The 21730-nt window shown below is 46.2% G+C and overlaps 1 protein-coding gene across 3 annotated transcripts in view; it reads left to right on the top strand.

Annotated features, from left to right (window-relative positions):
• The window catches only part of RBMS1 (RNA binding motif single stranded interacting protein 1), a 213718-nt gene that overhangs the window by 70492 nt on the left and 121496 nt on the right, over positions 1-21730 (top strand). Inside the window, exon 1 of one of the 3 annotated variants that reach the window (XM_019480352.2) lies at positions 896-1422. The exons of the other annotated variants lie outside the window; for them this stretch is intronic. Coding sequence (XP_019335897.1) covers positions 1366-1422 — 57 coding nt within the window. The 5' untranslated portion in view covers positions 896-1365. Of the gene's footprint in view, positions 1-895; positions 1423-21730 lie in introns of those variants that run through there. 3 annotated transcript variants of the gene reach the window in all.

Below are 21730 nucleotides of genomic sequence, written 5' to 3' on the forward strand. Positions count from 1 at the left end.
CAGTGGTGAACCAAGTGGAAATTCACTGTTTCCTCCAGCTGTCCCCTGCCCTGCTGGTGGATTTGGGTCTTTCTCAAAGAGAATGGGAAATATTAGAGGGATCCTTTAACCTAGGTGTCCTCAGTGGAAGTTGTTGCTCCACTGCTAGGAAACTCTGAGGGCTAGAATAAAATATAATTGATAGGTTTAAAAATAAAAAAGACTAGATTGCCAATCATAAGCATTGAAGGCTGTCATGTAACCAAGGCTTGCCTCTCTCTCCCAGCAAACCCCAGGAATCTCATTTTCTACTAACTGCTGGAGTCCCCAGGCTCTAAAGTTCAGGGGAAAATGGGACTGTCCCCCAAATTAGAGTTGTTTTTAGGCAAGTGGTGGAGGCTCCCGACTGACGCTTTTCTCCTTCACCTCCCTCAAGGACTCTCTCCTTCTCTAAAGAAAAAAAAGCAAACTCGGGCTTGGACGTAAGAGCTTGGTTAATCGGAGAGCTTGAAAAAGCTCCCTGCAGGCCTCGTCCCAGGAGCGCGGCAGCCCCCTCCCGCCGCGCGTGTGCGCTGGGGCGGCCCGGCGCGCTCGAGGAGCGATGCCTGAGCGGCGGAGCGCGGAGCTGCCCTTCCCTGCCGCCGGGCCGGGCTCGGGCGGGAGCCCCGCGGGCCGCGGCGAGGAGGGAGGCGCTTGGCAACCGGCCCGGCGGAGCAGAGGGTGAGACACCCCCTCGCTGCGCTGCCCTGTCCTGCCCTGCCCCAGGTGGGGTGGAGGCGGAGGCGGGAGGGGGCGCAGGGCTGGAGCTGGCCGCGCCGAGGAATGTGCGGCATGCGGGGCAGGAGCAACCATTGTGCGGCGCGGGGACGGGGGCGGCCGGCGGCGGCGGCTCGGCGGGGCCCCGCGCGGAGGGGCGCGGCCGGGCTCCCCCTCGCGCCGCGGCGCAGCCAGGGCGGGACGCGGCGGCCCCCGGCGCAGCGCGGGGGCGGGCGGCGGGCGCGGTGCCTGCTCGGAGCCGCCTCCCCCGGCCCCGCGCTCGCTCTCTGCCTGGGCGGTGGTTGAGGCCGCCGGGAGGAGGGATCGGCTCTGCCGCCGCCGCCGGGGAAGTCTCCAACGCTGCCGCCGCCGTCGCATCCGTGCTCCCCGCGGCTCGGCTGCGGCGGCCGCTGTAGGCGCTGCCCCGGAGCCCGCCCCCCCGCGGCGTCGCGCCAGCCCGGAGAGGGCGCCCGGCCCGGCCCGGCCCAGCCCAGCCCCGCCGGGGCGGGAGGGAAGCAGCGAGCGGGGAGGGAGGAAGCGGCGAGGGGAGCCAGCTCGCGCCGCCGCCCGGCTAAGTTGCCACAAAAGTTGCTGCCCAGCCCGAGGGGGGGCCGGAGCTGGGGCCGGGCCATGATCTTCCCCAGCAGCAGCCCCGCGGCCGGCAGCCGGGCGCCCTGCAGGAAACAGGTAAGGGCGGTGGGGCCGGGGCCGGGGCCGGGGCTGCTGCGGATCAGCTGAGGCCGCGGGACGCGCCGGCGTGGGAGGGCGCCAGAGCCGCCCCCAGACCCGGGTTTCACGGCCGGGCGGGGGTGTCAGTGCGGAGCTCGGCAACAAGTTTAAAAAAGGCCCGGGCGGGGCGGGGCGGGGCGAGGGAGGTTGCAACATCGGCTGGAAACCGAAACTCGGGGCGGGGTGTTTTCGCTTGTAGTGAAATGGTGGGGGGCGCACACGCGTATATGCGCGCACACACGTGCACACGGGACGCGCACACTCGCCGTCGCGAGCCCCGCCCGCCCGCGCGCGCGCGCGCCCCTCTGCCCGCGCAAGGGCAGTCAGTCCTGTGACCTGCTCGGAGCCGAGCAGCGTCCGGCCCGTGGAGCGAGCGGGGCTGACACGCGGCCGCCGCAGCCGCTTCCCCCGGGACCGCGCAGACGTGCGGGGGGCGCGGATGGCGAAGCTCGGCAGGAGCCGCTGCCCTCCGTGGTTGCGCCGGGAAGGTTAAACGCCGGAGGTGCTGGCAAGAAGCTTGGCTGAGAGGACCCGAGCCGAGCCAGATCCCCCTGCAGTTGTCTTGGGGGATAAAAATAAACAAACCCTTCCAGGCCTGCTACCCACAGCAATCAAAATCCGTCCATTAACTTCTCCCAATAACGATTCCGGAGAAATCCTGTCTTTGTGTGTGGCGTGAGAATCAGCTGCAGACAGATCGGGGCATAGTAATTTTCGTACAGGCTTTCATGCAAGTCTCTTATTTAGTTGTTGCTTTTATTTTCACTAGTGCGGAGTTAAGTACGTTTCTCTAGTAGGTGAAGATATGAATGATTGGAGTTAGGCTGTGGAGCACCGGAGGTTGTGGTTTGTTATCTTTTGGAGTTGAAGCAAAAGCTTTGAAAACTTGTTCCTGATTTCTTCCCTTTGCCTCCCCCCCACCCCCAACACACACACCTCTTTTATATAAATAACCTTACATTAAATCATAGTATTACAAAAGCAATCACAGCAGCGTTCTACAGATGGTACACAGCAGTGTGGGTTTTGCTGCATTTTACATTTGAAGTAAAACATTCTAGTAAGTGTGTGTTTTGGTTTGTATTCTAATAAATGCCCTTGATACACCTAGGCTGCATCTTTTATGCTGTTTCCATTTATTTTGTAAGGAACCAATTATTAGATACTATTTTTTTACATTACCTGAAAGAATTGTTAATTAAGGCACCTTAGGGTCTAGTGCCTTCATTTGTTTGTTAGTGCACTACAGGGTGTTAGCAAAGAAATGGAGAGGAAAGCTTTGAGGGCAAGGCCTTTTACTGGAAGGGTTGTATGTTTAGCATATGGATGTGAGTTAGCCTGCTGGTCTGGAGCATGCTGATAAGATGCTCTCCTTTTCACAGTGCACTCCTTAGATTCAAAGAGCTAAAAGAGCTGACTGAATCAGAAAAACAAACAGACCCTTTTTTTCAATAGGCAGAGAAAGAAATGAATGTGTGGGTATTATGTGGTCCTAAGACCCTGGGTACCAAAGGTTTCTTTTGTTAGTGTTTCACCATTCTCCACTCAAAACACTTACTACATAAGGAGAGTTGAGCTGAGCCTTTTCCCATTGAAGTTATGTAAAACTCCTGTTGACTTCATTGGGAATAGGCTGAAGTCAGCCAAAGAACAGCTTGTGATCCCTCTGTCACTTGGATGCTACCTGGGTAGATGAGTTGATATAAGATACTGCAGTATATTATGAGCTTAATCTTTGATGTAAATTGGATAGCTAACTTGTAGCCTGGTGTAAAGTTATAGATACTCTACTACATTTAGCCCATTTTCAGAATATTACATGAGTGAACACATATTTTAGTTTTAAAATAGTTCTATTTCTTCTAATGAGGAGTATACAGTAAATGAACCAGAGAAGTAGTTTTAAACAGTAAAAATCATATTCTTGGGTAGTTCGTGTATCTTTTATTTGTAATGTTATAAGCTGTATTTAGATGATACAGGATTTAATAAAATCTTCTCCCATCTGTTTTGGGGAACTAATAGTAAGAACTGGTAGCTTGGTGCCAGATTGTGATAGTTTTGGCAATTGACAATGGGAATACTCTGATTCAGTGGCAGGGAATTGGTTTTCACGGACCCAGTGTTTCATCCATACCAACAGTAACTGGAAATAACTGGTTATTTTTACAGGAAATCTTTGATTATATCATTATGCTTATTAACTGTTGCATCTATTTCAGTGTGTAGCTCAGCCATGTATCAGCCATTTAGCCACTTTAATTTCAGGTCACACACAGATCGGTGGTGCTTAATATTTTCCTCTATTCTGGCATGGTAGGTGAGCTTCAAGCTACAATCTCTGAACTCCTCTGTTAACCATTTTCCTGCATTGCAGACACACAAGAGCATATTAAAAGTACTCCTTTTGGGCTCAGGGTAAAGTTAGAATCTGCTGACATAAGTAGTATTGCAGCACTTAATGTTACCTTGGTGCAAGAAGAAATGTAGATTCAATTTTGGTTGTATATTGTCCATATCCCTCAGCCTGTCCCTGATGCAGTTGAGATTCATGTTTTGGTAGTCAGTCCATCTGTCATGAGCTTTTGTCCCAGGTGAGAGTTGCTAAATACAGAGTAATATTTTACTTTTAAAAACAAAGGGCTACTTTGTTTATTGTGAAGAAGCTTTATACAGGGTAACCTTTTCTATCCTGCTTCACCATCGCCTATATATATATATGTGTGTGTGTGTGTGTCTATCTTTCCTAAACAACTGCCTCCAGCTTGAACAGAGTCTGATTTCAACACCACCACCCCCCCAAAAATAACAAAAGCCCCAAAACCCACATATCCTTATGGCAGTGTAAATCAGAATGAACTCCTGAAGTTGATAGATTTAGAGTGAAAAATTGGGCCACCTCCTCTCCATCCATTTCGTGTATCTGCGGAGCTGGTGTACACACATTTGATCAGGAATCACATCACTGTTCAGTGGTGTGTCTCACATCTCAGATTTCTCTGAGCAAGAAGGAGGAAGCTTCTTATTGTAGATGTTGGATCTGGGTCTGACCTTTGTTTAAAAAAAGTGTGTGTGGTTTTATGTTAACAGTTTTGCCCAATAACTGTTTTTTGTTGCATGTTGTTATATTTTGATCAATGTCATGTTTATCTCACCAGTATCAGTAGATTTACATAGTTTGCCACATTCAAGCAGATTAACTGGGTGTAGTTTCACGTGAGGAATTTAACACTGATTTAGCTGTGTTTAGGGACTGGCATACAAAGCTGTTGATTAATCCTTTCTTGCAGCTCTGTTCACTGTGGTTTGTCTCACAGATGGGGTTTGTTAAAGTTTAGAGATTAAGCTGACATCTAGATGATGGTTAAATGGGGGGGGGGGAATGCATATTTCAGGTTGAAAATGTGAACTGTTGTATTGTCAAGGTTATGGGTTGAAAGGATTGGAAACTGTACCTCAAGTCCCACTTAGCATTACACAGCTCTATATGTTTTTTCGTTTGCTTCAGGTTTGTTGTAGTCAAAAGCCAAATGAACATTTGCAAGTTCAGGTATAACCAGTTTGCATAGCTTTAAGTTAAAACATACAATTTAATGGAGCTATCTGAGGCTAAGCAACTTTTACACTAAGGTTTTCTGTGTGTAGGGGGAACAGGTTGACATGTGAGAATAAGACCAAATATACTTCTGGTTCATAACTGTTAGTCTGTTGTCTTGTAAGTAGTTGTCATTAGACCTGTAAAAATTGTATTATCTTACATTTAACATTGACCTGTTGCCTATAAAGCGTAATTGATGTTAAAGACCTTAATCAAACTCAGTTTTTTGAGTAGGTATCAACACAGAGAAATCCATAATGCAGGTCATTTTCTATACTACTTATTCCTGAGAGATCAAAACTACTAAGTCAATAGGTTTCTATAAACATAGTGCTATGCAAACTTGAATGAAAGAAAGCAAAGGAAGCACCTTTAATCAATCAAGTCATGATGGTATCTCATCTGTATTTTGAAGAATTTGAAGTGCTGTGCAAGATTTCTAACAGGTTGCTGGATGGTTCCTTTTGTCTGTTTGAATGTTTTATTGTTCAAGCAAATATTTCTTTGCTGTGGTGTTGCTCATAGGGGAAAAGCAGAAATGCATTTGTCTTAAACATCTGTTACTTCTTTGAAACTTTCAGCTGTAAAGAATGCTTGACTTACCACATTTCAGAAGGTTTAGTAAACTGTAAACTAGGATTACCCTGTGGGTGGGTAGGTGGAAAGATTTGCCAAGGGTTTGACATGGTTTATAAAACACAGCATAGTACTGGAGTCAAGTAAATAAAACCCTGGAAGGTGGTTTAAAATGTATCTTCTCCCAGCCGTTAACAAAAGCGATAGCTGCATCTATTTTGTATGATTGATTGCATTTTTTTAGCTTTAAGGTCTTGATTGAAATTAGTTTATATTTATTCTGTGAGGCAGGATAAGAGAAAAATGCAGGGGAGACTAAGACATCTGTATTATCTTCTCTTTTAGAACCCTCTGCTTTCAACATCTGACGTATGTTTTTTGGCTGTGTGTTTTCTAAAGAGAGCTCCCTTAGGGGAAATGTGTAATGCTTTGTCAAGTTAAAGACTAAAGAAAAGTTTGTTCTTTGGACAATATTTAGATCTGTGATGAATTGTTAGAAAACAATTTCTAGAAAGCTAACAGAATTTCAGTGTTTTTCAGTCAAAAACCTTGTTGAAGTAATTGTCACATATTTTGCATAAGTTTCAGAATTGCAGTGTACTATGATAATTATGACAGCACTCTGCAGAAGCCACTGTATTTGCAGTTTCCTGATGCAACAGGAAGAGGAAGGCACGAGTTACAAATCAAGAGTTGGGGGGAGGGGGGACAACAATGCATTAGCTAAGCAGAAAACATAAAGCCATCAGCACTTTTACTCCAGTGTAGCTGGCCAGTTTTTAAGCACAGTTTGCAGAGATTAACTATGTTACTTAGTAGACTAGTTGAAACAGTGCAAACACTCAGTGGACACCTTTAATGCAAGGGAAGTTTAAATCTGTTGGAAAGGGAAGTTTAAATCAGTTGGCTTAATGTAGTCAAAGTTGAATCAGGTTTAATTCTGTTAGAGATCTTGACCGTAGGAGTTTCTACGTCTCTGAATAATTTGAGGTAACGATCCATTTTTTAGTCAGGCGCAACTCTGTATTTAGACTGGGCCATAATCTGAACGTAAAGTTAATTGGTAAATATTTTTAGAATGCTTTGTGGTCTATTTAAAAAAGAGGTGGAAATGCATTTAAGAATTGATTTTATTTCTTTTCTGCCAAACTTACTTTGTAACAGTGTACTAGTGTTTCACCAAATTTGTAGCCTCTTCAGAAGAAAAACTACTGTTGTAGCTATTTGTTTGTAAACAAATCTGTGATGATTACATAAATATTTTGTTCCTGTATTCGTTGCTTCTTCCCCTGGAAAAAAAACAGTTGCTCACACAGTTATAATGGTCTGAGAATTCTGTATAACTGAGGTCTATTTTGTGTGTTCAGAAGATAGAAAAATCCTAAATGCCAAAAAGAATTGCATAGTATGATTTTAGGTTTCTTTAATTGCTACTGCATTTCTGAAGGGTTTTTTTTTTTTTTTTTAGCTTTTCCCAATGCAAACCAAATGATGCGCCGTTCTGTTTAACCTCGGGCTGGGGACAATTTTTCCTAGCCAAAGAATAGGAAAGTAGTAGGCAGGCTTTAATATCTGTAGTATATTGTGTTAATATGCTCCCCAAAAACTATTTCATTCATTCAGTTACGTTCAACTTTTTCATATTTTCTTAACTTATCTTTCTAGATCTTTTTTCCGTCCCTTGGCAAGGGCATTTATAACATAGTAGAACTTAATGTATTTCAGTGTCTAAACCAGTGGTCCTCAAACTTTTTAGGCTCAAAGAACCCCTAAATGCCTGCTCTTCGTTTTCACTTGTATTTTTAACAATGAAAAAATAATAGAGCAATTTTGTTTTGTAAAACACAACAGGTCAGAATGGCATTTAGAACTATGGATTCCTATTTGAAATCTCTGCATTTATTTTGTGACTCGCATTTGCACACTTAACATTGTGTGACACCCTGTGGCACCCCTGAAAGGATCTCAAGATACCCCAGGGTCGCCATGTCAGCCTAGTGGAGAATCACCAATCTAGACTTAAGGATAGTTGGATTTTTCCTAAGCTTTCTTCACTTCTGTATTTCCCCCATATGAATTTCCCTTCCCAAATGGTTCCTTTCATGGAGAAGATAGAAACATGGCTATAGATTAATTGTAACTCAGGTATGTTGTCATGTGGTACTCTGGCAGTGGTTCACAATGTGCGGGCCGGGCCCCGATCCTTCCCTCATCGCCATGGGCGGCGGTGATTCCGATCCCACTCTGGCCGCCATGAGCTAGCCGTGGGCGAACCGGGGTCGAACTGGACCCGTCTTCGGTGCACGCGGGCTGTGGCCAGCAGCCCGGGCACGCGGGGTGGGAGAGAACCGCGGGGCGGTTTAGCTCACGCGAGTTAGAATTAGTTACGGAGGCGTAACGGTTGATTGAAAAGATTGTTTACTTACACCCAAAGATGGTATTGGTGTAGGCTGGACAGGTTTCCAGGCACAGCTCCCACTTGAACCCTCGTTGGAGGACTCTGACAAATCGATTGCTCCCACGGAGTTTGCTAGGCTCCGCGGGTCCAGTTAAGTTGGGTTCTAAAAGTTTCCCCGGAGTTTGCTAGGCTCCGCGGGGTCCGAAGTTACAGGAAAAGGATACGTCTAGGATTGCGCTTGGCGACGGGGAGAGGCTAGAGGCGCGGTTCATTCTTCATAGATTTCATAGACATTAGGGCTGGAAGGGACCTCGGAAGATCATCAAGTCCAGCCCCCCGCCCAAAGGGCAGGAAGTCAGCTGGGGTCATAGGATCCCAGCAAGATGAAACTGGATGCTTATCTTGAAGGTGTTCAATGAAGGCGCTTGAACAACCTCCGGCGGCAGGCTGTTCCAGACCTTGGGGGCTCGGACAGTAAAGAAATTCTTCCTTATGTCCAGCCTGAAACGATCTTGTAGTAGTTTGTGACCATTCGACCTCGTCATCCCATGGGGGGCGCTCTGGTGAACAAACGTTCCCCCAGATACTGGTGGTCACCCCTGATAAACTTGTAGGTGGCCATCAGATCACCCCTGAGCCTGCGCTTTTCCAGGCTAAAGAGCCCCAGGGCTCTCAGCCTGTCATCGTAGGGTCTGCTTCCCTGACCTCTGATCATGCGCATGGCTCTTCTCTGGACTCTCTCAAGCTTCTCCACATCCTTTTTGAATTGTGGAGCCCAAAACTGGACGCAGTACTCCAGCTGCGGCCTCACTAAGGCTGAGTACAGGGGGAGAATGACGTCCCGGGATTTGCTTGAGAAGCATCTATGGATGCAAGCCAGCGTTTTGGTTGCTTTACTAGCCGCAGCATCGCATTGCAGGCTCATGTTCATCTTGTGGTCAATGATGACCCCCAAGTCTCTTTCTTCCATAGTGCTAGCCAACATAGGTACTGCCGAGCCTATAAGGATGCTGCAGGTTTTTTTTCCCAAGGTGGAGAACCTTGCATTTATCAGCGTTGAACACCATCAGATTCTCGTCCGCCCACTTGCTGAGCCTGTCCAGGTCAGCCTGGATCATCCGCCTGTCTTCTGGCGTGGATGCTTTGCCCCAAAGTTTGGTGTCATCTGCGAACTTGGCCAGTCCGCTTCTGACTCCAGTGTCCACATCATTAATGAAGATGTTGAACAGTATGGGTCCAAGAACAGAGCCCTGGGGGACCCCACTGGTCACAGGACACCACGTGAGTGACTTCCATCAATTACTACCCTCTGGGTCCGACCCCGGAGCCAATTTTCCAGCCAGTGGATCTTGGAGGATCCAAGGCGACAATTGGCCAGTTTCTCCAAGAGACGATCATGGGACACCAGATCGAAGGCTTTTTTGAAGTCAAGATATATGACATCAATCTCATCTCCCTTGTCCAGGTGATAGGTTACCTGGTCGTAGAAAGAAATGAGATTGGTCAAGCAAGACCTACCCACAACAAACCTGTGCTGGCTATCCCTTAAGGTGCTGGCGTCGGCCAGTCCATTAAGGATGGCCTCCTTAATAAACTTTTCTAAGATCTTCCCCGGGATAGAAGTCAGGCTGATGGGCCTATAGTTAGCCGGATCCACTTTCCTCCCTTTCTTGAAGATAGGCACCACATTGTATTCTTCCAGTCTTCGGGCACTACACCAGAGCGCCAAGAGTTTTCAAAGATCCGCGCTAGAGGCTGGGCTATGATGCTCGCCAGCTCCTTGAGTACCCTGGGGTGAAGATTGTCAGGGCCAGCTGACTTGAAGGTATCCAGCTTCTCAAGATGTTCCTTCACGAAGTCAGCATTAATGGAGGGTAGGGGATCATCCTCTCCCGGACTTCCCGGCCCTGTAGCGGGCATGGGCGTCCCATGGGGCTGATGAAACTACCTCCCTCCGGAGTAGTTAAAGCTCCGTGGGTTCGGTTATTAAGCCTCTATTGCCTGCTTAGGGGAGGCGTGCCGGGTCCGCGAGGGTCCGTAGCGCTTGGAGATCTTCACACAGAATCTCTCTCGTCCTCCCTCCTCCGACTTGGGCGGAAACTACCCAAGCCTTATGTACAGCTAGCAAGCCAATCGCTAGCCGCCATGTGTGCCTAAATTAGGAATGGGCCAATAACATGGCGTAAATCCTAATACAAATGGCGGGAACTTCTTTACAGCGTGTATCACTACGATGCAAAAGAGATGCACACTGCAAAGAAGCTACAATTCAGCGGAAAATCCCCCGTTGCACCAGAGTTCTCTCTTGCAGCAGAGAATTCTACCGTGCAAAGGAAGCAACAAATTTGGCGGGAAATAATTTAGCGGTGCCGAAGTGCGCACACAAACAAAAAATCACAACTTTGGGTTGTGACACGCAACACTTTCAGGTTTGAGACACCCCTCAGAAAATGCCAGCTCTTAGCTTTTGCTTGTTTTTTGACTATGGAAAAATAATAAAGTAGCTCTTCTGTTACAGAGAACTCAGCAAAACCACAGCAGGTCAGAATGATTTTAACACTTTGGGTTCCTATTTGGAATTTTGGGATGCTGTTGTGAATAGTTAGTAGCACCCTGCTTGAGAATCACTATGCTGTGATGTAAAAATCTTGGCATTTAATTATATGAGATGCCCAAGATACCTGTACCATGTTTGATTTTTTTTCTTTTCTTTTTAACAATGTCTGTAGAGTAAAATACAGAGTTCATATGTCCACTTGAGTGACCCATGGTGAACCTAGTATCTTCATTATTTGAACTGATACACAGAATTTAATATTCTTCTAATATAGTATAGATGGTTTTCTCTGTTTAATAAATCCAATATTCTCTGATTTAAAAAAAAAATTAGAGTTTTGGTTTTTAATTTAAAAAACAAACAAATTCCACATTTTTTCCGTGATAAAAGTGAATTGCCGCTATATATATGGGTATCAGTTGAACACAATGTTTTTTATTGATGCATTTACAATTGTAAAGCAATTTGGAAGCCTACCAGTGCCTCAATCATTATAATAAAATAAATTCTAAATACCTATATATATTTTGGTATTAGATTTTTGTTTGTCTGGTTTTTTTAACATGGAAAATCTGAGCTCCCCGTGCCCCCATCACTCCCTAGGATGCAGGTCCTGTCCCAACCCCTTCCCTGCCGCTTCTTTGTGGTGCTGAGCAGTCCCGATGCCAGTGCCCCTCACTCACAAGCCACAAACCCCCACCCCTGCCTGCATGACCCACAGCCCTCTGCCCTGCTAGCACGACCTGCAGGCAGAGCTGGCCTTAAAGGTGGGCAGCAAGGGCAAATACCCATAGCCCCAGGGTGGTGGTGGTGGTGGGGGTATCACAGCAACCCAGGGCAGGGCCTCGCTTCAGTTCAGACAGGAGTGCAGAAGAGGAGGCAGTGAGCTGGGGGTTCCCCTCATTCCTAACCTGAAGTCCACTGCCCCCTCAGCCACCCCAAGGCCTTAGCCCTATAGAGTGGGTGGGAGGGGGGGCATGTGGGGCAGGGGAGTGCCTGACTTGAGGCCTCTGCACTCGGCCCTTTTCTGGGAGTGTGCACAGTGGCAGGGAACTGCCCCCCTCCTCCCCCCGAAGCTGCCCATGGCTCCGTCCTGCTTCCTGGCCAGGCCCCACGACCACACGTTTCAGCCCCCAGCACCACACACTGCCCCACTCCATTCCTCACTGTGGGCTCAGCATGAGCCACTGCCTCAATCCTTTTGCAAGTTGTGCCCACCCACACATTGCCTATTCCCCCCAGAGTTACCTGCAGGCAACTATGGCAGCTATTCTCCACCACGCTGTCTGGGACTGCATTGCTAGTCACATGCATGTACATACATGCACATGGTGCCCCTGCTCTGATCATCCTCCTCCCACTCCCCTCAGCCCCAAGCAGACCCCTCACAGGCTGGAACTCTGCCAGCCTGCAAGGGGAAACCTACAGTTTTCCTGCCTTTTTCTCCTTTACAGGGACAAATCTGTGTTTTTCTGTAGCAAACAGAAAACCTGTATTCCTGGTGAATGTTAAGTAGTTCCTTTGACTTTAATACTACTCACCTAAGTAAATGCTCACCCAGGTAAAGAAAGGAACTGTGACCCTTGAATCCTGGCCCTTGAAAAATTATTGTGCTCCTCCGCTTCAGTTTATCAGCTAGATATTAGAGCATTTTAAAAAGATTAAAAATGGTAATGAGCCTGTTTTCAAAGGTCAGTCTGTTTAATCTCATCTACTTGCATATGTGGCTCTTTGTCTTACCTGCTCATTTAAAACTATTTCTGTGTTTTCTTGTGGAGTACGATAGCCAGATGATAAAAGCTACTTAGCTGCTAAATTTTGGAACAATGCTATTCTTTCGGCTTTTCTTCAAATTCCCGAAGTGTAGTTCTGGATATTATCCAGCAGAAAGACTTACCTGACATGTTAAATCCGTTTTTATAGTGTGTATATTAGACATTTATCTTCTCAAGTAATGTAGTTTCCCTTATTTTTTGCTTTATCCATTCTTGAAATCTTACGACAAACTGTTTCAAATAGGTGTTCCCAAAATTGGGCAAAATATTCAGGAGAAAATTTACCACTATTAAAGAATTGTTAAGGCATGATAAAAGGTTCAGAGAATGGAATGTAGAGACATCATTCACTGTGTAATATCTTTATTTCAAATTTTTGGAAGTGGTTGTTGATAGCAAAGTATAATATGGCATTAAAAGAAAGCATTGTCTCTTAATTTGTCTGCCTCCAAAACTCTGGAAGCTGCTACAGGTATTTAGCAGTTTGATATTTTAGCTTCTGTAAGATTATGGTTGTTTTAATCTTGTATGGAAAAAACATCATATATTATTCCAAGTGATAAAAGCTTTGAAATCGTGGCCTTCTTAAAAGCAGCGCTGAATACAGACCTGTTCTGAAGAGTTCCTAATGTCATCGGTTCACAAAGAGTTTAGTGTTTGGGTCCTTGCAGGAGGCATCTGGTCACTGGACAACTTTGTTAGGAAGTGTGCAGAATTACTATGGAGTCCACTGTTTTGAGGTTCTTGACCTTGGTTGTGATCTTACTTCTAATTTTTTTCACTTGTTGTAAATTTTCTAGGAAGTTTTGCATCAATCAAATTAATAATTTAGAATAAAATGTCCTCTTTAGCTGTAACTACTGTATTTACCCAAATCTTAGATTACCCTGAATTTCAGATGACCCCTCTCCCCCCCTCCCCCAATAACTAGATTGTATTCATGGAAGGTTTATAAATTTTCCTATAATTCTCTCTATGTATAGAATCTAATTATTGGTTAGCCATCTTAAATTCATTACCCCCTATGCCAGGGGGCCGTCCTGAGGCTGGTCCCATCGTTGGCCTGCCCCATCGTTGGCCCGCCCACTTGTCTAGGGCAGTTTGCTCACCTACCTCACCTTATATGCAATTCTGCAGTAGTTGTTTGTAGGCAGCCTATTTAATGCCCGAAGCTAAGGGTGTAATGCACGGCTCCATATGGTCCCTATACTATGTCCCATGCCTCACAGATGGCATTGCTGCATGGCTCCAGCCCCACACTGGGGCCCTACTCCATGCCCGCCTCGTGTTCGGACCTATCTAGATCCCTTCTACTCAGGTGGTCTAACCTCTGCCCTCATTCTGGGCTGCAAAACTCCCTAAGCCCTTTTCCCTCTTGGCAGTGGCCCCCTCTGAGACATTTGGCCTCACTTCTAGGCCATTCAGGACTCCAAGCCTCTAGTCTCTGGCCACCCCAGAGTGCTCGGTGGGCACTCTGGCTCTTTAACTGGTCTGGTCCTGGCCTCAGCGTGGCCCAGTCAAGGTTTTTATGGCTAGGTTCTCAAGCCACTTGCCCTCACTCTGCCATATGGGTCTACCTTCTCAGGTTGTACCACATAGTTCCTCCAGTCCCTCCTGGGCCTGCTCTTCCACCCCCACTGGGCTCACTCCATCAAACTACTTAGGCTGGCCTATGCCTTCGGGCCGTTCACATGGACCCTACTCTACGTGGCCTCCTGGGGCCGCTACACCGCCCCCTCGCTGGGGCTACTAGGTCTTACACCCCTTGGGCCTCAGGCCTCTGATGACGTGCCTGGACTCCTCACCTGTCCCCTCTACAGGGTAACCCACCAAACCATGGGGGCTGAGGCTATATGGTGCCCTACCCTCGCCTTTCACTGGGGAGGCACAGGTATGGCATTTCCTAGAGGCCGCCCCACCACACTATCCAACCCCAGCAGGGTGTAGTTTCAGGTCATTCCCCAGGACCAGGATCCTCCTCCATCCCCACAGTTCCTATCCTGACCTCCAGGTGTTCTGGGAGCAGCAGATCTCCAGCTGAGCAATGTTACTGCAGCGGCATCCCTACAGCAACGGCCCGCTCAGGTCTGAGGGCCTGGGTTGCTCAGCCCCATCCTCCAATCCAGGAGCCCTCTTGTAGTCATGTGACTGCCTTGTTAGGCCACACCTGCAGCTGCTCTGCAGCCTGCTCAAACCACTTCAAGTGGTAGGCATCAAAGGTGCCCTTCACAGCCCCCATCCCCTGCTCCAAGACGGATATAAGTAAGTCCCTAGCTGTTCTCCCTTGTATCAGAATTTTCTCCATAGAAGTTTGAGAATTGGAAAGCTATGTTCCGCTCTATACATCTTATTCATCCTATGCTGGGCAGGTTGTCCTGCAGAAAAGAATCTAGCCCACTTTTAATGGGAGTTAGGCAGCTAAATACCATTGAGAATCTGGGCCTCAAACTCTGATTAATTTTCCTTTGAATTGCAAACCTCACAGGAGTGTTAGGAGAGTGAATTCACTAAAATACTATGAGGTGGCTGAAATACTACAGTAAAGGTACCACAAAAGTACCTAGAGAATTAATGTAAATCTAGTAAACCTGCTGTTTGCAGTTCAGAATATGGGTGACTATTACATCCTGCTTACCATCTAGGTGTGAAGTCCACAGGAATGTTTGTATTAACAAAGCGACTGAGATTTGGTCACAAATAAAGGTATATGCTTCCAGTCCAGCAAGAAAATTAGCTTGTGATGCCAGTAACTTATTCACTTTTGCTAAAACAGAAACAGTCTTAATGCTTAAGTTTGATTGGGGCAAAAAGATGCATAGTTCAACCATAACTTACTGATCTTAAAACAGAATGTACTGTGTGAAATTCTGGGGCCTTTGCAAAGGTCTAATTAGATTAGTGTTTCTTTCTGCCTTTAAAAATCTATGAATTTGTTACATTAATTCCTTTTTTCCCCTCCCTTGGGAAATCTCCTATTCAAGTATTATAAGGCTGATTTTCATTAGGAAACCAACCGAGACTGGACATGCTCAAAATGCCGAGTTTATCCTCTTAATGATCAAACTTTGGGTCACTCAGTTTCGATCTGTTGCAACTGCTATAATTATGCATACATTTGGGGTACACTTGTAATTCATTAGTCTGTAATAAATATTAAGTACCTGGCAGTTTCACAGGTTGGTGCATTGTGAATATGGGATTATTCATATGCTACAGGAAAGTGGAGGTTGAGCAGTGTAAACACTAGTCCTAAGTTTTCTAGAGCATATGTACCAAATTTACTCAAATATAAGATGAGCCCCTAATAATTAGATACTATATATGGGAAATTTATAAATTTGATATAATTTTCCAGGTACAGGCAGTCCTCGACTTACAGTGTTTCAAGTTGCAACATTTTGCACTTAGTGTTTCTAAATTTGACACCATGTTTCAACTTTCTGATGTTAGTTTCGATTTTACAACGCTTGATCTGATGTGACGCCATGCCAGCTAACAAGTTGCTGTGTCACCCATCTCCCTGGAGAACATCTGTCCAAACTTCCTTAGACACTTTTTTTAAGAAAGCAGACAAGACTCCAGAAAAACCTGCAGCCAAGACTCCTGAGAAGACTCCAGCCAAGAACCCTTCAACAAGTCTAGCAAAGTCACCTCAAAGAAGTCCTTTCAAATCAATATGATTGCTATTTACAATAGAAATACACTAATGTAGCTATATTACTCATCTATAATTGATTGAGTACAAAATTCCGGGTTATTTTTGGTGAAAACAGGGTATCGGACCTTGGTTCAGGAACCAATCCCCAATTTATAACATTGTTTCCTGTGGGAAAACTGGTTCTGAGTTGCAACATTTTGACTTAAGATGCCGTTTTCAGGAACTAATTGTGTTGTAAGTCTGAGGACTGCCTGTACAGAATCTAATTATTGGAGTTTACCTTGAATTTGTCCCCCGCCCACTGCTACAGTAGGGAAAATAAATCTGCAGGGGGGGGCAGACAGCTCCCTTGCCCTCTGCCTGCAAGCATATGTAAGTGAAAGGCACATTTAAAAACACTGACTTGGAAATAAACATGCCTATAGTAATTTGAGTATAGGCAAATTACAATAGGTACCCAGAGACTTGGCTCATCCAGAAGTGATATATTTTACCTTTTGAAACTGCTGCATATTTTAGCACAGTTACTCCCTAGACACACTTTCAAGTAGCATGTTTGTACCATACTGTACAAACTTTGTATATTAGTCCCAAGCAAAAAAGCTCAAGATTTACCATTCAGTTCATTGGGCTGGGCCGTAGCAGAATCAACAGCATTTCAAGCCATAGTGATGCCATAGCTCGACATTGCTAAGTATCTGTGTACATACTTCAGATTACCCTGCCCACCCTCCCTCAAGGATCCATGTGCTAATTAGCTCCTTACTCATGACTGGGACCAGGTGTTCTTGTCGTGAGTCCTGGAATCCTCCAGAAAGTTATATGCAGGTGAAGCACAGAGCAGCTGAGTCCAGCTGCACCTCATGGAGGGTAGGCCCACACTAACCCAAGGATTCTGGGTAAACTGTTTGGGGCCCCGTTTGGTGGTTTGCCAGGCATTTAAGGCTGGTGAGGAAACGGGGATCATTGGAAATGGGAAAGAAAGGTGCAGCTCAATTGTGGGAGTGAACAAGAAGTCAAAATATATTCACTGTAATAGCTCACTGTGTAAAAAGAGTTAGCACTGAGGGGGACTGGGCATAATGGGCAGTAAGCATATATCTTATTCAGATGGACTGTACTATAACTACTTCTTGCATTTTTGGCACCAAGGGAAGGTGTCAGGAGTTTGTTCTGGGCTCTTCAAGTACCGGCCTGGTATTGCTGTACCTCCAGGCCCCATGCTTGTTCCCTCCTGGGGGAACAGCTGCCCTTTTGTTTTTTTTAAGGGCCACCCCACACCCCCAAAAAAAGTTCTCATTACAATGTTTGCCCAATATGGGCCACGTGTTTTGTTGTCATGCTCAGTGTTGTCTGCATTTAATCAGCTTCGAGTTGGTTTCCATTACTGAGCATAAGCTGTTTTGGCAGCAGTTTAATGATAGTGTATTTAATGATTTCATAGATTTCATAGACATTAGGGCTGGAAGGGACCTCGGAAGATCATCGAGTCCAGCCCCCCGCCCAAAGGGCAGGACGTCAGCTGGGGTCATAGGATCCCAGCAAGATAAGCATCCAGTTTCATCTTGAAGGTGTTCAATGAAGGCGCTTGAACAACCTCCGGCGGCAGGCTGTTCCAGACCTGGGGGGCTCGGACAGTAAAGAAATTCTTCCTTATGTCCAGCCTGAAACGATCTTGTAGTAGTTTGTGACCATTCGTCCTCGTCATCCCTTGGGGCGCTCTGGTGAACAAACGTTCCCCCAGATACTGGTGATCACCCCTGATAAACTTGTAGGTGGCTATCAGATCACCCCTGAGCCTGCGCTTTTCCAGGCTAAAGAGCCCCAGGGCTCTCAGCCTGTCATCGTAGGGTCTGCTTCCCTGACCCCTGATCATGCGCGTGGCTCTTCTCTGGACTCTCTCAAGCTTCTCCACATCCTTTTTGAATTGTGGAGCCCAAAACTGGATGCAGTACTCCAGCTGCGGCCTCACTAAGGCCAAGTACAGGGGGAGAATGACGTCCCGGGATTTGCTTGAGAAGCATCTATGGATGCAAGCCAGCGTTTTGGTCGCTTTACTAGCCGCAGCATCGCATTGCAGGCTCATGTTCATCTTGTGGTCAATGATGACCCCCAAGTCTCTTTCTTCCATAGTGCTAGCCAACATAGCACTGCCGAGCCTATAAGGATGCTGCGGGTTTTTCTTCCCAAGGTGGAGAACCTTGCATTTATCGGCATTGAACACCATCAGATTTTCATCCGCCCACTTGCTGAGCCTGTCCAGGTCAGCCTGGATCACCTGCCTGTCTTCTGGCGTGGATGCTTTGCCCCAAAGTTTGGTGTCATCGGCGAACTTGGCCAGTCCGCTTCTGACTCCAGTGTCCACATCGTTAATGAAGATGTTGAACAGTATGGGTCCAAGGACAGAGCCCTGGGGGACCCCACTGGTCACAGGACACCACAATGAGTGACTTCCATCAATTACTACCCTCTGGGTCCGACCCCGGAGCCAATTTTCCAGCCAGTGGATCGTGGGGGACCCAAGGTGACAATTGGCCAGTTTCTCCAAGAGACGATCATGGGACACCAGATCGAAGGCTTTTTTGAAGTCAAGATATATGACATCAATCTCATCTCCCTTGTCCAGGTGATAGGTCACCTGGTCGTAGAAGGAAATGAGATTGGTCAAGCAAGACCTACCCGCAACAAACCCGTGCTGGCTATCCCTTAAGATGTTGGCGTCGGCCAGTCCATTAAGGATGGCCTCCTTAATAAACTTTTCTAAGATCTTCCCCGGGATAGAAGTCAGGCTGATGGGCCTATAGTTAGCCGGATCCACTTTCCTCCCTTTCTTGAAGATAGGCACCACGTTGGCCTTCTTCCAGTCTTCGGGCACTACACCAGAGCGCCAAGAGTTTTCAAAGATCCGCACTAGAGGCTGGGCTATGATGCTCGCCAGCTCCTTGAGTACCCTGGGGTGAAGATTGTCAGGGCCGGCTGACTTGAAGGTATCCAGCTTCTCAAGATGTTCCTTCACGAAGTCAGCATTAATGGAGGGCAGGGGATCACCCTCACCCGGACTTCCCGGCCCTGTAGCGGGCACGGGCGTCCCATGGGGCTGATGAAAGACCGACGCAAAGTACCTATTTAATAGGTTGGCTTTTTCCTGGGCGTCAGTTGTCAGTCAGTTGCCCCATCCGGTTCAGCAGGGGTCCAACGTTGCCCCTGCTTTTCCTCCGGCTCCCCACATATCTGAAAAAGGACTTTTTATTGTCCTTGATGCTCAAAGCTAGCTGGAGTTCAGTTGCAGCCTTGGCTTTCCTGGTCTGCTCCCTACAGGACCGGACCAGTGCAGAATAATCCTCCTTGGACGTGACTCCCATCCTCCATCCTTTGTAGGCCTTTCTTTTTAGCCTCAGGAGGTCTGCTAGGTCCCTGGAGAGCCAGGGGGGCTGCTGATGAGGTTTCCTTGTATGCACATGTAAGACAAGGAGCTTCCCCAAAACCCCCTGCTGATTGGGAAGGGGGGAAACCTCGTCTTCTGTTCCAGTAAATATGGTACATTGGAGGTGACTTCAGTAACATGACTAGCAGCAAATGAATAATTTACTTTTTTCATAGATTATTTGCAGATAGATTCCTTTTTCTTTATATTTAGATAATAAAATCATTGAGATAACTAGATTGGGTTTTACTTCTATAGATGATTTCCTGACCTGTTCAGGGACAGGAATTCCCAGTAGTGCAGTTGTACTATTTATTAAAGCACCACTGGTAAAATTATGGAGGAGGCACGCTCCATTCCCACTTAAAGCAGGATTTTTTGGGTTGCGTTTAGTGAGAGATTGCTTGATTGCCTCGATACCAGACAGCTGGAGTGAAGAGCATCTTCCCACTCCGTAACTGGACACTTGTTCATGCAGGTACTCGAATCATGTGCACCATCTGTGAAGCCAGCAGTCATGCTAGTGTCATGTCCAAGTGACTGCACATGCATGTTAGTACAGTGGTAGCTGCTGTAAGCATTCCTGTAGTGGAACTCCTGTGTTAATAGCTGCAGCCCTAGAATATAGCTGCATTGTGTTGTTTGGCAGTAGTAAGACGACTTCCTTAGCTGGTATAAATTGGCTTGACTCAGTTAACTTGCACAGAACTGCATCAGCTTACATCAGCTGAGAATCTTGCCTGTGTAGTTCTTTACGTTAGCAAATCTTTACAAACAGCTGATTTGGAGCCGTAGATTTTAGGAACCCTTTCTTTTTGATGTACTTCTCATTCTGAAGTGGACCAAACTCTGTAGGGGCTGTGAAAAATCACATATCCATCCCTGCAGCTATTTGGAGCATTGCTACCCTTGCTGAATTAAACGTACTAAAGGACAGTATCTTGCACTTGCTCAGTATGCCTTTTGTTGAACATTCATACATTTATTTCAGATCTAAATTTACTCATGCATTAATCATTCTGGGCTGAGTATACACCAATCTTTAAGTTTTCAGATGAGCCCATTTGAATTACTTTAAGTTTCAGGCTTCTGAATAATGTCAATAGCCATTTTTAGTTGTTCAAGAGTAAAAGCCAAGTGGATTACCACCATGGATTCCAAAAATGTATCCCTGGGAGGGTTCAGGCCAGGAATGGTAAATGGTAAACCGTGGGAGAAGATTATGAGCATCTAAATAGAATGGATGTGCCACTGGCACTATTGCTGCATAAACTTGAGATTTCAGGGACAGTAGTGTTGGGTTAACCACAGTGGTCATACTATTTGGACACGAGAACGTCAAAACTTCAGTGTCCCTCAGTAAAGAAGGACAGATTCTTGCCAAAAATACCTTCACATAAAATCATTTTTCTTTCTAGTTTTACTAATAAACTTTATTATTATTTAAACAGATCATTTAGGTTGATTTCTCTGTAACTGGTTTAGGCAGCATGGCTATGTGCAGTACTTGTAGGGGTTCATGTGTATTAATGTGTTGACAGATTTTTGCAGCCCATACTACCCTTGAAGTTCAGGTACATAAAAACCATTTGGCACGATTGGCTATGTATGAGAAGCATGTGTGCCAGATGTGTGTGATGTATTTAATTCAGCATGTGCATGTAAATTTGAGTTTTCTGCTTTCCTATAGCAGGCTTGATTCTAAGCTTGGCTAAAAATCATTTGCACTGCTCTAGCACCACAAAGAGGCCATAAAATTGGCCTAACTGGCCCACTGGGAATTCCCCTAGCACAGCTACATGCTGCCTCTGTGCAGCACAGCTTTACAGCTGCTGGTATATGGTACTCTGCTGGGAAAGGTTGCTTAAGTGACTCTGTGCTACTGAAATGACCTCTTACGGCTTTTGGCAAGAGGGTGCAAATTGCACTGGAGACTGAATCGGACCCTGGTTGATCCCAAAATCCTGTGCTCAGTATCGTAAAGTCATCTTTCTTGTCCCCGTACCAAACACACTTGACTAGACTAGATAATTTGCTCAGATCATTGATATTATTCATTTTGGGTGCTGACAGATGTGGAAAAAAACCCCAGCATTTTACCAGAAGAGGAATCGTGTCAGTTTGACATGGCTCAACCAGTATCTGTATAGTTCATGCATTTCAGTGGGGCTTTTTGGCACTTCTATCTAATAGCTCTTTCAATTGGCTAATTAGATAAATGTCAAAAAGGCCCGCCGAAGTGCATGAACTATACAGACACTGGGTGAGTCAGGTCAAACT

The sequence above is a fragment of the Alligator mississippiensis genome, chromosome 4, assembly GCF_030867095.1.
Source record: "Alligator mississippiensis isolate rAllMis1 chromosome 4, rAllMis1, whole genome shotgun sequence".
Lineage (NCBI taxonomy): Eukaryota > Metazoa > Chordata > Crocodylia > Alligatoridae > Alligator > Alligator mississippiensis.